This window comes from Schistocerca gregaria, chromosome 1, assembly GCF_023897955.1.
Source record: "Schistocerca gregaria isolate iqSchGreg1 chromosome 1, iqSchGreg1.2, whole genome shotgun sequence".
NCBI lineage: Eukaryota > Metazoa > Arthropoda > Insecta > Orthoptera > Acrididae > Schistocerca > Schistocerca gregaria.
The window spans coordinates 1,158,536,837-1,158,550,617 of NC_064920.1; the positions used below are offsets into that span (position 1 = coordinate 1,158,536,837).

Sequence of the window (13,781 nt, forward strand, 5' to 3'; positions counted from 1 at the left end):
TCTTTATGGCAACTCCTTCTGCTCATTAGATGAATATTTGGATTTTACAAAAAGGTACGGCCAAACTTTCAGGAAACATTCCTCACACACACAGAGAAGGAAAATATGTTATGTGGACATGTGTCCGGAAACGCTCACTTTCCATGTTAGAGCTCATTTTATTACTTCTCTTTCAATCACATTAATCATGGAATGGAAACACACAGCAGCAGAACGTACCAGCGTGACTTCAAACACTTTGATACAGGAAATGTGCAAAATGTCCTCCATCCACCCTCCGTCGCATGGAATCCCTGATGCGCTGATTCAGCCCTGGAGAATGGCGTATTGTATCACAGCCGTCCACAATACGAGCACGAAGAGTCTCTACATTTGGTATCGGGGTTGCGTAGACAAGAGCTTTTAAATGCCCCCATAAATGAAAGTCAAGAGGGTTGACGTCAGGAGAGCGTGGAGGCCATAGAATTGGTCCGCCTCTACCAATACATCGGTCACCGAATCTGTTGTTGAGAAGCGTACGAACACTTCGACTTAAATGTGCAGAAGCTCCTTCGTGCATGAACCACATGTTGTGTCGTGCTTGTAAAGGCACATGTTCTAGCAGCACATGTGGAGTATCCCGTATGAAATCATGATAACGTGCTGCATTGAGCGTAGGTGGAAGAACATGGGGACCAATCAAGACATCACCAACAATGCCTGCCCAAACGTTCACAGAAAATCTGTGTTGTTGACGTGATTGCACAATTGCGTGAGGATTCTCGTTAGACACACACGTTGATTGTGAAAATTTACAATTTGATCACGTTGGAATGAAGCCTCATCCGTAAAGAGAACATTTGCACTGAAATGAGGATTGACACATTGTTGGATGAACCATTCGCAGAAGTGTACCCGTGGAGGCCAATCAGCTGCTGATAGTGCCTGCACACACTGTACATGGTACGAAAACAACTGGTTCTCCGTAGCACTCTTCATACAGTGTCGTGGTCAACCTTACCTTGTACAGCAGCAACTTCTCTGACGCTGACGTTAGGGTTATCGTCAACTGCACGAAGAATTGCTCGTCCATTGCAGGTGTCCTCGTCGTTCTAGGTCTTCCCCAGTCGCGAGTCGTAGGCTGTAATGTTCCGTGCTCCCTAAGACGCCGATCAATTGCTTCGAACGTCTTCCTGTCGGGACCCCTTCGTTCTGGAAATCTGTCTCGATTCGATACAAACGTACCGCGCCACGGCTATTGGCCCGTGCTAATCCATACATCAAACGGACATAGGCCAACTGCGCATTTGTAAACATTGCACTGTTCGTGATGAACACTAACCTGTTGATGCTACGTACTGATGTGCTTGATGCAATGAGTCGCATGTCAACACAAGCACCGAAGTCAACATTGGGCCAACTGGCAGTGAATCGAGGAAGTACAGTACATACTGACGAAACTAAAATCAGCTCTAACATGGAAATTAAGCGTTTCCGGACACATGTCCACATAACATCTTTTTTTATTTGCGTGTGAGGAATGGAATGTTTCCTGAAACTTTGGCCGTATCTTTTTGTAACACCATATATATATATATATATATATATATATATATATATATATATATATATATATATATTGTCACGTAATATTTTGTGTAATGTAATATCTTGTATAGACACCTTTTATTAACCTGATACGTTCCACATCATTACGAAGTGTCGCATTCACGACCAGTGGAACAAGTACTGTACTAATCTAATCTAATCTAACCTCCGCCGGCCGTGGTGGCCAAGCGGTTCTAGGCGCTTCAGTCCGGAACTGCGCGACTGCTACGGTCGCAGGTTCGAATCCTGCCTCGGGCCTGGACGTGTGTGATGTCCGTAGGTTAGTTAGGTTTAAGTAGTTCTAAGTTCTAGGGGACTGATGACCTCAGATGTTAAGTCCCATAGTGCTCAGAGCCATTTGAACCATTTTTTTTAATCTAACCTCCACGGACAGTGACGCCTCGCAGGCTGCGAGCACGGCCCGCCAGAAATTGGCGCAGCGACTCCGCTGCCGTGCGTGGCGTGGAGTAGCGGTAGGTATGGGAGGCGGCTGTGGTGGGGGGAGCCCGGCAGCCTGGCGCGTCCGCCGCGGCCTCTGGGCGCGCTCGCGTGCTAGTAGCGGCAGCGGCAGTGTGTTGCGTGTTGTCGCCGGCGGCGCGGTGTGTTCCCTCGTGTGTTCCCCCGTGTGTTTTGTGCGCCGTGCGGTCGCGGATGGTCGTCATCCAGATCGTGTCGCCGCCCGCGCCCTGCGATGCCGCCAGCTCCGCCGCCACCACCACCAGCGTGTCGCTCATCTCTTCCTCTTCTGCTTCGCAGGTCGAGCCCGACGGCACGGTCGCCACCACCAAGGAGGGTGAGTACTCACGTGGCCGGCGCCCGCTTCGGACGCAGCACTTGCGCAACTGGGGCCGCTCCCGGAACATTACGTCGGGAGCACTTACGCTGCCGGAATTGGAACGTCACAATTACGTCCCTTTCGCCCGCTTTCACTCGCGACGTCAATTTCCTCGCTAATGTCCGCACAACGCTCATATTTCTTCTCAGGTGCGTAACAGGTGGTGCGAGACTGCGAAACCGGGGCACGGAACAAGCTGGACACTTAACGCGTAGTTTACGAAGTACTTTCACTAGCAAGTAACTCCGCGTGGCGTTAAATTGCGTGTTTATACCTGCCGTAAACAATGGAGCGTAGCTTTAGGCCGATACGTCCGTGGCGGAGGCGTATCGTGCATGCTACATGTACAGTCGGTGGCTAATTTTTAAGGTCATATTCATACAGACAGTAGACGCTTTCAAAATGTGGTACTACAGAAGAATGCTGAAGATTAGATGGGTAGATCACATAACTAATGAGGAGTTATTGCAAAGAATAAGGGAGAAGGGAAATTTGTGACACACCTTGACTACAAAAAGGGATCGATGTTCTGAGGCATCAGGGCCGGCCGGAGTGGCCGAGCGGTTCTAGGCGCTACAGTCTGGAACCGCGCGACCGCTACGTCGCAGGTTCGAATCCTGTCTCGGGCATGGATGTGTGTGATGTCCTTAGGTTAGTTAGGTTTAAGTAGTTCTAAGTTCTAGGGGACTGATGACCTCAGTAGAAAAGTCCCATAGTGCTCAAAGCCATTTGAACCATTTGAGGCATCAGGGATCACCAATTTAGTATTGGAGGACAGCGTGGAGGATAAAAATCGTAAGAGGGAGACCAAGTGATGAATACCCTAAACAGATTCAGAAGGATGTAGGTTGTAGTAGGTACTCGGAAGCTTGAACAGGATAGAGTAGCATGGAAAGCTGCATCAAATCAGTCTCTGGACTGAAGACCATAACAACAATAATTCATACAGATAACAGAGGAAACCAAACTATTTTGAAATAAGAGAAGGTGATACAAGGTGTTGATGGGGCCATTGCGTCTTAGCCAAATGTTTGTAAACTACGTACGTTTGTGCATGGCCATTGCCATTCTTCAAAAGGAATACGCAGTCTCGCTGGCTGTAGTGAAGATTGCGGTACCGAAATTCTGCAATAGTCAGTGGCGCAAACTTTCGACTCTGTGCTTTATTATTATTAACTTTATGATGGCAACATATTCCGTTGGACAGCACGGTGTCTGTGTTATATACATAATTGACAGATACCGATTGTGAGTTGGCGAAGATAATGAAACTGTCACAACTGTTCATTATAAAAAAAAATAGTGGTCGTGCGAGCTTAGCCTTCAAGGTCAATAAAATACTTCTGGCAATGTGGCAGCGCTGTCAGTGTGTAAAACTTCCGATGTTTCGGCCACTTTTGCAAATGACCTTCCTTAGGATGTTTTTCCATAACTCAAATAGTAGTAGTAATAATAACATAAAACACCCTGAGGAAGTTTTACTCATCGAGAATGCGATCACATACCCAGAAGAATTTTATTGACCCTTCAAGACAGTTTGGTAGCGTAACTCAGTGTCTAGTTTAGAGTTGGAGGTGACAGTAAGTTGTGAATTAGCGAAGCTAACGAATGGACGCACCTCAATAAAATTTTTGCATCACTTCGGTTCCGAGAGTTCCGGAACCTGTACAGAAAATTGGAATAGAGATCAACAAAAACATCATTTCCGCCCTTTTTATTGCTCATGAAAACCACACATTGCATGTTGTACCACCATACTGGGAGACATTCATAGGTGGTGGTCCGGATTGCTGTACACACAGATACCTCCAATACCCAGTAGCACGTCTTCTTGCATTGATGCATGCCTGTATTCGTCGTGGCATATTATCCCGAAGTTCATCAAGGCACTGTGGTCCAGATTGCCCCACTCCTGAAAGGCGATTCTACATAGATCCATCAGAGTGGTTGGTGGGTCACGTCGTCCAAAAGCACCCCTTTTCAATATGTTCGATAGGGTTCATGTCTGGAGAACATGCTGGTCAGTCTAAGTCCATTCGGCATGTTGTTGGGCCCGTCTATACAGTGCTACATGGTGGCGTGGTTGCAAAGATAGACCTCGCCGTGGACGTTGAAAGTGAAGTTGCGCATCATGCAGCCTATTGCGCATAGTTTGAGTCGTAATACGACGTCCTGTGACTGCACAAAAAGTATTATTTAACACGGTGGCGTTGCTGTCAGGGTCCCTCCGGGCCATAATCCATAGGTAGTGGTCACCCGCTGTAGTAGTAGCTCTTGGGCAGCGTGGGCGAGGCATGTCATCGACGGTTCCTGTCTCTCTGTATCTCCTCCATGTCCGAACAACATCGCTTTGGTTCACTCCGAGACGCCTGCACACTTCCCTTGTTGAGTGACCTTCCTGGCAAAAAGTAACAATGCGGACGCTATCGAACTGCTGTCTTACCGTCTAGGCATGGTTGAATTACAGACAACACGAGCCGTGTACCACTTCCCTGGTGGAAAGAATATGAAACTGATCGGCTGTCGGACTCCCTCTGTCTAATAGGCGCTGCTCATGCATGGTTGTTTACAACTTTGAGCGGGTTCGGTGGCATCTCTGAACAGTCAAAGGGTCTGTGTCTGTGAAGCAATATCCAAAGCCAACGCCTATTTTCAGGAGCTCTGGGGACCGGGCTGACGCTGAACTTTTTTTGATGTGTGTATAATGACATTGATCTGTTTCGTTTTACACATTCTGCGTACTGTAGCTATATTTGCATCTCCGCCTATGTTTCCACTTCTTCCGTTACTTCAGGCGTTAATGAGAATATTCACGCCCGAGACCCATATGTTCTCGTGAGGGTTCCCATACTTAGAAGGTTAAAATACGCATGAATGTAGACGTTGTAGTCCCTACAGAGGTTACGAGGTACTGAAGCACTGTTCCCATGTCGGTGGCCTGACTGTTCGAAGGTGATGAGTTTAGCCGTGTTTTACATTACTTTCACACAGACAAGTGAATTTCTCTGCCTATGGCGTTACATGTACTCGTTGGTGTCGGAAATCACCCTAGTACCCAGAGGGCAATTGGTCGATTCGATCCCAGCAGAATGTGTCATTGTACAATAGCAATAGGAATTTCTGAGACACTGTGCCAAAATAACGCATACATTTAGGCTAGCGGTCGTCACTTTGAAAAGTGCTCGTGAGGTTATGTTGGTGCTATAGCGTTTTAATTGTTTGTCAATAAACAGCTTAATGTATCTTTATTTTATTATTCAGTTTAAAATCTACGATCACCTGTTCACTTCCTAAAAGTTTGAAATTTGAAAGATTACTACGAGGCCGGCCACGGAGGCCGAGCTGTTCTAGGCGCTTCGGTCCGGAACCGCGCGACTGCTACGGTCGCAGGTTCGAATCTTGCCTCGGGCATGGATGTATATGATGTCCTTAGGTTAGTTAGGTTTAAGAAGTTCTACGTTCTAGGGGACTGATGACCTCAGATGTTAAGTCCCATTGTGCTCAGAGCCATTTGAACCATTACTACGAGTTCGATCAACTGAATCGAAGTGTGGAAATAACCGTAGCGCCGATTCTGTTACGCTTCGGACGAAAACACCTGAACGGCTTAAAGGACTCAAGACAGAAAAGAAATAATAATAATTCTTTGTAACTGAACGACATGATGCAAGTATCTCAGATTGACGCCACTTCCGCAACTTATGTGTCCATAACGCAACCCATTATTCATGCCTGGGAAAGGAGGCAAATTAGTTTCACGAGGAAACGGAAGCAAGTGTCGTTCCTGGTGAATGTTGATGATAAAATGAGAGCCACCACAACTGTATTGATACACATTTCTGTGTCACGACCGGTTCGGTTTCGTTCGTTAGAACATCACCACGTTGCCGAGCTGTGAGGTCTAGTGGTCGTATGTAGCGTTAGACCTCTTATATCACGATAGTGGCACAACTCGGCAGCCTTACGATGTAGACTACCAACAAATAAAAGGGGTATGAAATAATAAACGTGTATCAGTACAGCTGCAGTGGTCCTCATTAATCATATATATTAACATCAATCACTTGTGGAACTCAACACGATCTGGCTGAATTCCTGGCGAATATGAGAGGTGAAGGTTAGGTTAAATGCAGACAGAAATATTCCGTTTCCGAACGGGATTCGATCCTCCGAAAGTACATTTTCCAAGGACATGGTTCACTACTCGCCTATCTGGGACGATCAGCAGAATCGCTTAAGTATACCCGTTTAGCATTAAAGAATCATCAGCTACTGACATCATGCATTTCCCTCCAGGATTAGGTTACACCTCAAGCTGTTGTTGCATGTATTAACAATATTGACGTGTATTCGGTATTATGGAACAGAATTTAGTTTGCTTAATGTTCTGGGATTACTGCGTAAATGTTATGCTAAAATTTAGGCTCTATAACCTTTCGGAATGCAAAAGCGCTAGAATTGCGTTTCGAAGGAACAAGCGTTTACCGTCATGATCATGTAATTTCTCAATTGTTGGCAAAGCATGTGGCAGACTTTCGTTCTTTAGTAGGGCACTGTGAAAACTCAAGTCAGTCCGCAATGGAGGCTGCCTACGAAGTATTCATCTGACTCATCCGGAGTACTGCTCAAGTGTGTGGAGGCAGCACCAAATGGAACTTACAGGGGTTATTCAACGTACATAAAGAAGGATAGCAAGAATGTTGTTCGAATCGTGGAAGAGCTTCACGAAACTGTACTAGCAGAAGCTGCAAGATCTAAGTCACTTATCCCACGAAAGCCCATTTACGAAGTACCGGTACTAAGAGGATGGCCTTCATTGAAAGCGTGAAAAATAGATGATTTTCTCGATATTCTTCAAGTAAAACATAAGTAATTCTAAAACTCATGATCGGACGTCCCCTGTTATTGCTGAACCAGTTGGAAGGATCCCTTGCAGCCGGAACATTGGCCATTAGCTGGAATTCCCGAAGCCTTATACTTCACCTACAACAAAATAATTTTCTGTCACCATACGTAGGGCAACCGAAAATTATTAATTTCTAACAAATTGATGACTTGTTGAAACAAATGTCTTTTCTTCGCGCACGAAATCGAGACAAAAGCTTGCATCGAAAATAGGCTTTTGAAAATATCGCAAAACGTCTTACATTCAAATATACCTCTGATTAGCGATCCATGGACCATACACCCAACCTTCCAGATCCAAATCGAGGTCTTCCTCCGCCTTTATCTGTGGCCACGATTGACTTGCTGGCCTCTTTGGCAGCTTTTGCTATCCGCCACTTTGCTCACTCTACAAGCTTTTCGTCCCCTTTTGTACGGAAGTGCTAACAGGCTGGTCTGATCTCAAGTTCGAGCACGTTCATAATTTCCATAACGCCTGTTAGGCCGTAGCTGAAATAAATTACATGTCAGCTGTTTTTTCTTCTCCCGCTGTGACTGGTTTTTGGAGACTGTTTTTGATAAATCACCTCGATAATGGAGTTTCTGGCGAACTTGGGGTGAACGCTACAGTGATGTAGAAATCCCGGCGAACATTTTAAGCAAAAAAATCTTTTTTTTTAGTTTTGAAAGTGGACTACCCCCCTTGAGTAAGTAAGCTACAAATCACCACGTACCTCTCCAGTAGGGACTGCGAAGATAAGATTAATTACACAGCGCTCATGCGCGAAAGGAACGGGAGGAAACCCTATTGTGTGGTGCTATGCACATCAAAGTGGTTTGAAGGGAATGGATGTAGATGTAGGAGTATGTAATACTTTCACAGAGTAAGTTACTATCTTCTAAACGATTCTTCTATACAATAGGATTTACCCCCGTGGTGCCTATCTTAGCTCACTTTGAAATTACGCTTTGATATCTATCAAGCGTTCAATATCATGGGAGAGCTAATAGTGATGTTGGTTCCTACTTTCTAAAATGAGGTCAGATGCAATAAAAACTAATGGAGGTCATTTTTAAGGCTTGATATCTGTCATGCGTTCAATATAATGGGAGAGCGAATAGTGATGTTGGTTCCTACTTTCTAAAATGAGGTCAGATGCAATAAAAACTAATGGAAGTCATTTTTCTTCGTGTATTATAGTTACGAACGTCATCTGCTCTTATAGCATAATTGCAGTGACATAGCTTGCGAGAGAGGGATGTGAGTTCGACTCGGATCGAATCGGTTCAACGCATTAACGACCGCTCGCTAGTACATCGGCCAGTCTGAGAGCGAGTTTTAGGTGGTTTACCATGCTCGTTTAGGCAAATATTAGTGATTTCCCATATTCCGTATCACAGAATACCTAAACAGACTGCTTACACCACGCTTGTCCGCCCTATTATGAATTATTGCTATACGGTGCGGGATCCTCATCAGGTGGGACTGACATCGAAAAAGTACAAAGAAGGGCAGCTCGTTTTCTATTATCGCTAAATAGGGGAGATAGTATCAAGGACATTATACGTGAAACAGAGTGGCAATCATTAAAACAAAGGCGTTTTACGTTGCGACGGGATCTACTCATGAAACTTCGATCACCAGTTTTCTTCTCCGATTGCGAAAGCATTCTGTTGCTACCCACCTACATAGGGAGAAATGATCATCACAATAAAATAAGAGAAATCAGGGCTCGCACAGAAAAAAATGTGCTCGTTTTTTCCCGCGTGCCGTTCGAGAGTGGAACGGTAGAGAGACAGCTTGAAGGTGGTTCATTGAACCCTCTGCCAGGCACTTTATTGTGAATAGCAGAGTAATCACGTGGATGTAGGTGTAGATGTACACAGCACGATAGCACAGAACGAAGTTTATTAGATTCAGACCGATGACGCACAGGACTTCCGTCCCTTGGCTTACCTTAACGACTGTGGCCTGAAAAAGAGCATTTGTCAACAAAGTTAAGTAATAAAATAAAATTTGATAAATCCTGATAAAGCGGACCCCGTACTGTGGTTAAACGCTAAGGAAATGAATAAGGAAGATTTTAGTTATGGACGTCAATACTCCTCCTGAATCTTAACGGATTTCTAAAAAAAAAAAAAAAAAAAAAAAAAAAGTGGGGGCGGGAGGGGGGGGGAATGTTTCTGTATTGTGGGCCAAACAGCATCGAGAAATTACAAGTGCGGTTAATTACACACCCTGACGAAGACCTTTCACAATAACGCAATAACGGCCCCACCGTTGGTATATAACTTTACAATATGATGTGGTGTACGAAGAAAACTCAAGGCACGTCCATTCGATTTGTCGACCTGAAAAAAGCGTTCGATAATGTAAGATGGTGTAGAATGTTCGAAATTCTGAGAAAAATAGGGGGCAGCTATAGGGAGAGACTGGCAATACACAATATGCACAAGACCCGTAGGGGACACAATAAGCCTGGTAGACGACGAACAAAGTACTCGGATTAAAAAGCGTGTAAGACAGTCTTCAGCCCCTGATATTTAATCTATACAGAGAAAAAGCAATTACGGAAATAAAAGAAAGGATCGAGAGCGGAATTAAAATTCATGGTGAAAGGATATCAATGATAAGATTCGCTAATGACATTGCTACCGCCAATGAAAGTGAAGAGGAATTACAGGATCTGCGGAATCGAATGAACAGTCTAACGAGTACAGAATATAGATTGAGAGTAAATCGAAGAAAGGCGAAAGTAACGAAAAGTAGCAGAAACGAAAACAGCGAGTATCTTAACATCAGGACTGATGGTCACGAAGTAGATGAAGTTAAGAGCTTGTGCTCCTTAGGCATCGCTGGCCGCTTTGGCCAAGCAGTTCTAAGCGCTTCGGTCCGAAACCGCGCGATTGCTACGGTGCATGGATGTGTGTGAGGTCCTTAGGTTAGTTAGGTTTTAGTAGTTCTAAGTTGTAGGGTACTGATGATCTCAGATGTTAAGTGCCTTAGTGCTCTGAGCCATTTCAACAATTTTTTTACTCAGGTATCAAAATATGCCTTGATGGCCGGATAGGATATCAAAAGGAGACTAGCGCTGGTGGAAAGGGCATTCCTGGGCAAGGGAAGTGTACTGGTATCAAACATTGTACGTGTCCGCCCCGATAGCCGAGTGGTCAGAGTGACTGATTGCCGTCCTACGGGCCTGGGTTCGATTCGCGGCTGGGTCGGGGATTTTCTCTGCTCAGGGACTGGTGTTGTCTTCATCATTTCATCCCAATCCGTCGCGCGGATCGCCCAACGTGGCGTCGAATGTAATAAGACCTGCACCAAGGCGGCCGCACCTGCCCCGCAAGGGGCCTCTCAGAAAATGACGCCAAACGCACATTTCCCATTGGCCATAATTTCAGGAAAAAGTGTTTCAGAACGTACTTTTGGACCACAGCATTGCACAGTAGTTAAACATGTACTGTGGAAAAACCGTAGGAAAAGAGGATCGAAGCATTTGGGATGTGGACCTACAGAAGAATTATAAAAATTAGGTGAACTGATAATGTAAGGAATGAGAAGTTCTCCGGAGAATCGGCGAGGAACGGAATATATGGAAAACACTGACAAGAAGAAGGTACAGGATAGTAGGTCATATGTTGAGACATCAGGGTCTAACTTCCATGGCACTAGAGGGAGCTGTAGAGGGCAAAAATGGTAGAGGAAAACAGAGGTTGGAATGCATTCAACAAATAATTGAGGACCTAGCTTGCATGTGCTACTCTGAGACAGAAGTCGTTAACACAGGAGAGGAATTCGTGACAGGCCGCATCAAACCAGTCAGCAGACTGATGAAAGAAAAAAGGTCTCTGAAGAATTTTTTTGAAGCCTTAGAGTCAACAATGTTATCGTGGGTGAGGCCGTATCTTCTTCTTATGCCAAGCATTTGTCTATTTAAAACTTGTTGCTTTACTTCTGTACAGGACACGTAATGGCACAACGTGCTGAAGCTCTAAAATGTGGTTTCTGCAACATAGATCCCCATCAAGATGTAAACACAAAAATGTTGGTGTTTGTACGTATCCCAGAAAATCGTCCACGCTTCTTTTAAATTCATTAGCTTGCTGCGGTTTCTGATGTGCAGAACTCAATATGCTGTGTTTTTAATTTATAATTAAAACAGAAGTCATTTACAGAAAAACAGCTAGTAACTTTTAAATTAATTATTTACAGTTTCATATTTCGCTACGTTTTTATTGGGACTGATTATAAGATTCGAGTTATCTTTGAAATAACTATTTATACTTCGTGTGTCTTAAATGAGTGTTAAGTTATGTGTATGAGAAACAACACTTGACCTAGAACAGAACATTGTGGAACTTCATTAAAGATTATCCCCCAGATAACCAAAGGACCCCCTAAGTTTGGACTAATAGCTCAACAGTGTTGTGCACTTACGGTGAATGGGATTAGGAAAGACGATGGGCGTCCAGGGACGCGGGCAGTTTGTGGCTCTTAGGAGTGGAGTGATAACGAGCACGGCCTGCATCCTCCGCAGCGCGGCGCGGGCTGTCCTTGGCCTGGGACGGGACAGGACGAGACGAGACGGGATACCCGCTGTGGCGTGGTGGCTGCTGCTGCGGCGGCGGCGGCGCGGATTTCGGTTTCACAGGTTCGCGGTCGCATTACGTAAGCGAGGTGTGCGACACGGAGCGCGGCTGCTGCTGCAGCAGGTCTGCGAGGATCCCCGTACGTGCAGAGGCCGCTGCCGGCACCGGGTGGAGCAAACCCTACGAACACTCCATTGTATAGAGTGTGTATACGGCTCAGGATACCCATCCCAGACGTGAAGGGTCAGAGGATATATTAAAACGAGAAAATACGTACACACTTATACACTGAAGCGCCAAAGAAACTCTTACAGGCATCCGTATTCAAATTCAGAGATACGTAAACAGGAAGAATAGGGCGCTGTTGCCGACAGCGCCTCTATAAAACGGGTAGAAAATCGGATGCCAATTTCACTGACATCGATTTGTTCTAGGATCGTAGAACATATTTTGTGTTCAGACATAATGACCCTTCTAGACTCTGAGAAACTCATCTGCAGAAACCAGCACGGTTTTAGGAAACAGCGGTCATGCGAAACACATCTGGCCCTCTTTGTGCGTGATATACAACAGGCTCTAGATACCGGCTCCCAGGTTGATGCCTTATTTCTCGACTTTCGAAAGGCTTTCGACTCAGTTCCGCATTGTCGCTTGCTACAAAGAAGTGCGCGCTTACGGTCTGTCCAATGACATATTATGCGGTTGGATAGAAAGGGTTCCACCAGACAGGGAGCAGTATGTCTTCCTGAACGGGGTAACTTCAATAGAAACAAGAGTAACTTCAGGTGTGCCCCAGGGCAGCGTAATAGGTCCTCCGCTTTTTACGCTTTACATAAACGGTCTGGTTGATAGTATTGACAGTGGCCTTTGACTGTTTGTCAATGATGCTGTAGTCTACAGGAAAGTAATATCACACGAAAGTTGTGAACATATCAATGAGGATTTGCAGAAAATAAATGCGTGGTGTAATGACTGGCAGTTATCTCTCAATGTTAGGAGGTGTAACCGAGTGCGTATAACAAGGCGAAAATCCCCATTAATGTACGAGTACACAATAAATGATCAGTCTTTGGAAGCGGTAACATCAGTTAAGTATCTGGGTGTGACTCTTCGAAATGACCTCAAATGGAATGATCAGATTAAGTAATGGGTAAGGCGAACTCTAGATTGCGGTTTATTGGTAGAATCCTGAAGCGATGCTGTCTTTCAACAAAGGAAATAGCTAAATAGGTTACAATACGTTAGTTCATCCAGTCTTAGAGTGTTTCTCGGTATGGGACCCTTACCAGTTGGGTCTGATTTAAGAGATTGAGAAGGTCCAAAGATGAGCGGAAAGATTCGTGACTGGTACATTTAGCCATCGCGAGAGCGTTACAGATCTCATAGATAGTTTGAAGTGGGACACACTTGCAGATAGACGACGCTCTATACAGAAGGGGCTGCTCACTAAATTCCGAAATCCGATCTTCACCGAGGATGTAGGGCATATATTATTACCACCAAGTTTCAAAACGCGTAATGACCATCATTCAAAGATAAGGGCAATAAGAGCTCGTACTGAGGCGTTGAGACAGTCGCTTTTCCCTCGCGCGATCCGCGAGTGGAACAGAGGGGGGGAAATTTATTTGATGCGAATTGTGCCCTCCGCCACACACCGCTTGGTGGCTGGCGGAGTATATATGTAGATGTAGATACAATATAGCAAGTGTCTGTCGCAGTTGTTAGATAGGTTGCTGCTGCTACAGTGACAGGTTATCAAGATTTAAGTGAGTCTGAACTTGGTATTACAGTCGGTGCACGAGCGATTGGCCACAGCATCGCCGAGTGGGGATTTTCCCAAACGACCATTTCAGGAGTGTACAGTGAATATCAGGAATCCGGT

The 13,781-nt window shown here is 45.1% G+C and overlaps 1 protein-coding gene across 3 annotated transcripts in view; it reads left to right on the plus strand.

Annotated features, from left to right (window-relative positions):
* LOC126284072 (serine/arginine repetitive matrix protein 2) overlaps positions 1-13,781 on the plus strand; it is a 1,302,087-nt gene that overhangs the window by 514,387 nt on the left and 773,919 nt on the right. Inside the window, exon 3 of one of the 3 annotated variants that reach the window (XM_049982713.1) lies at positions 2,344-2,380. In XM_049982713.1, coding sequence (XP_049838670.1) covers positions 2,344-2,380 — 37 coding nt within the window. Of the gene's footprint in view, positions 1-2,147; positions 2,381-13,781 lie in introns of those variants that run through there. The other 2 variants (XM_049982705.1, XM_049982723.1) reach the window with 2 other exon arrangements.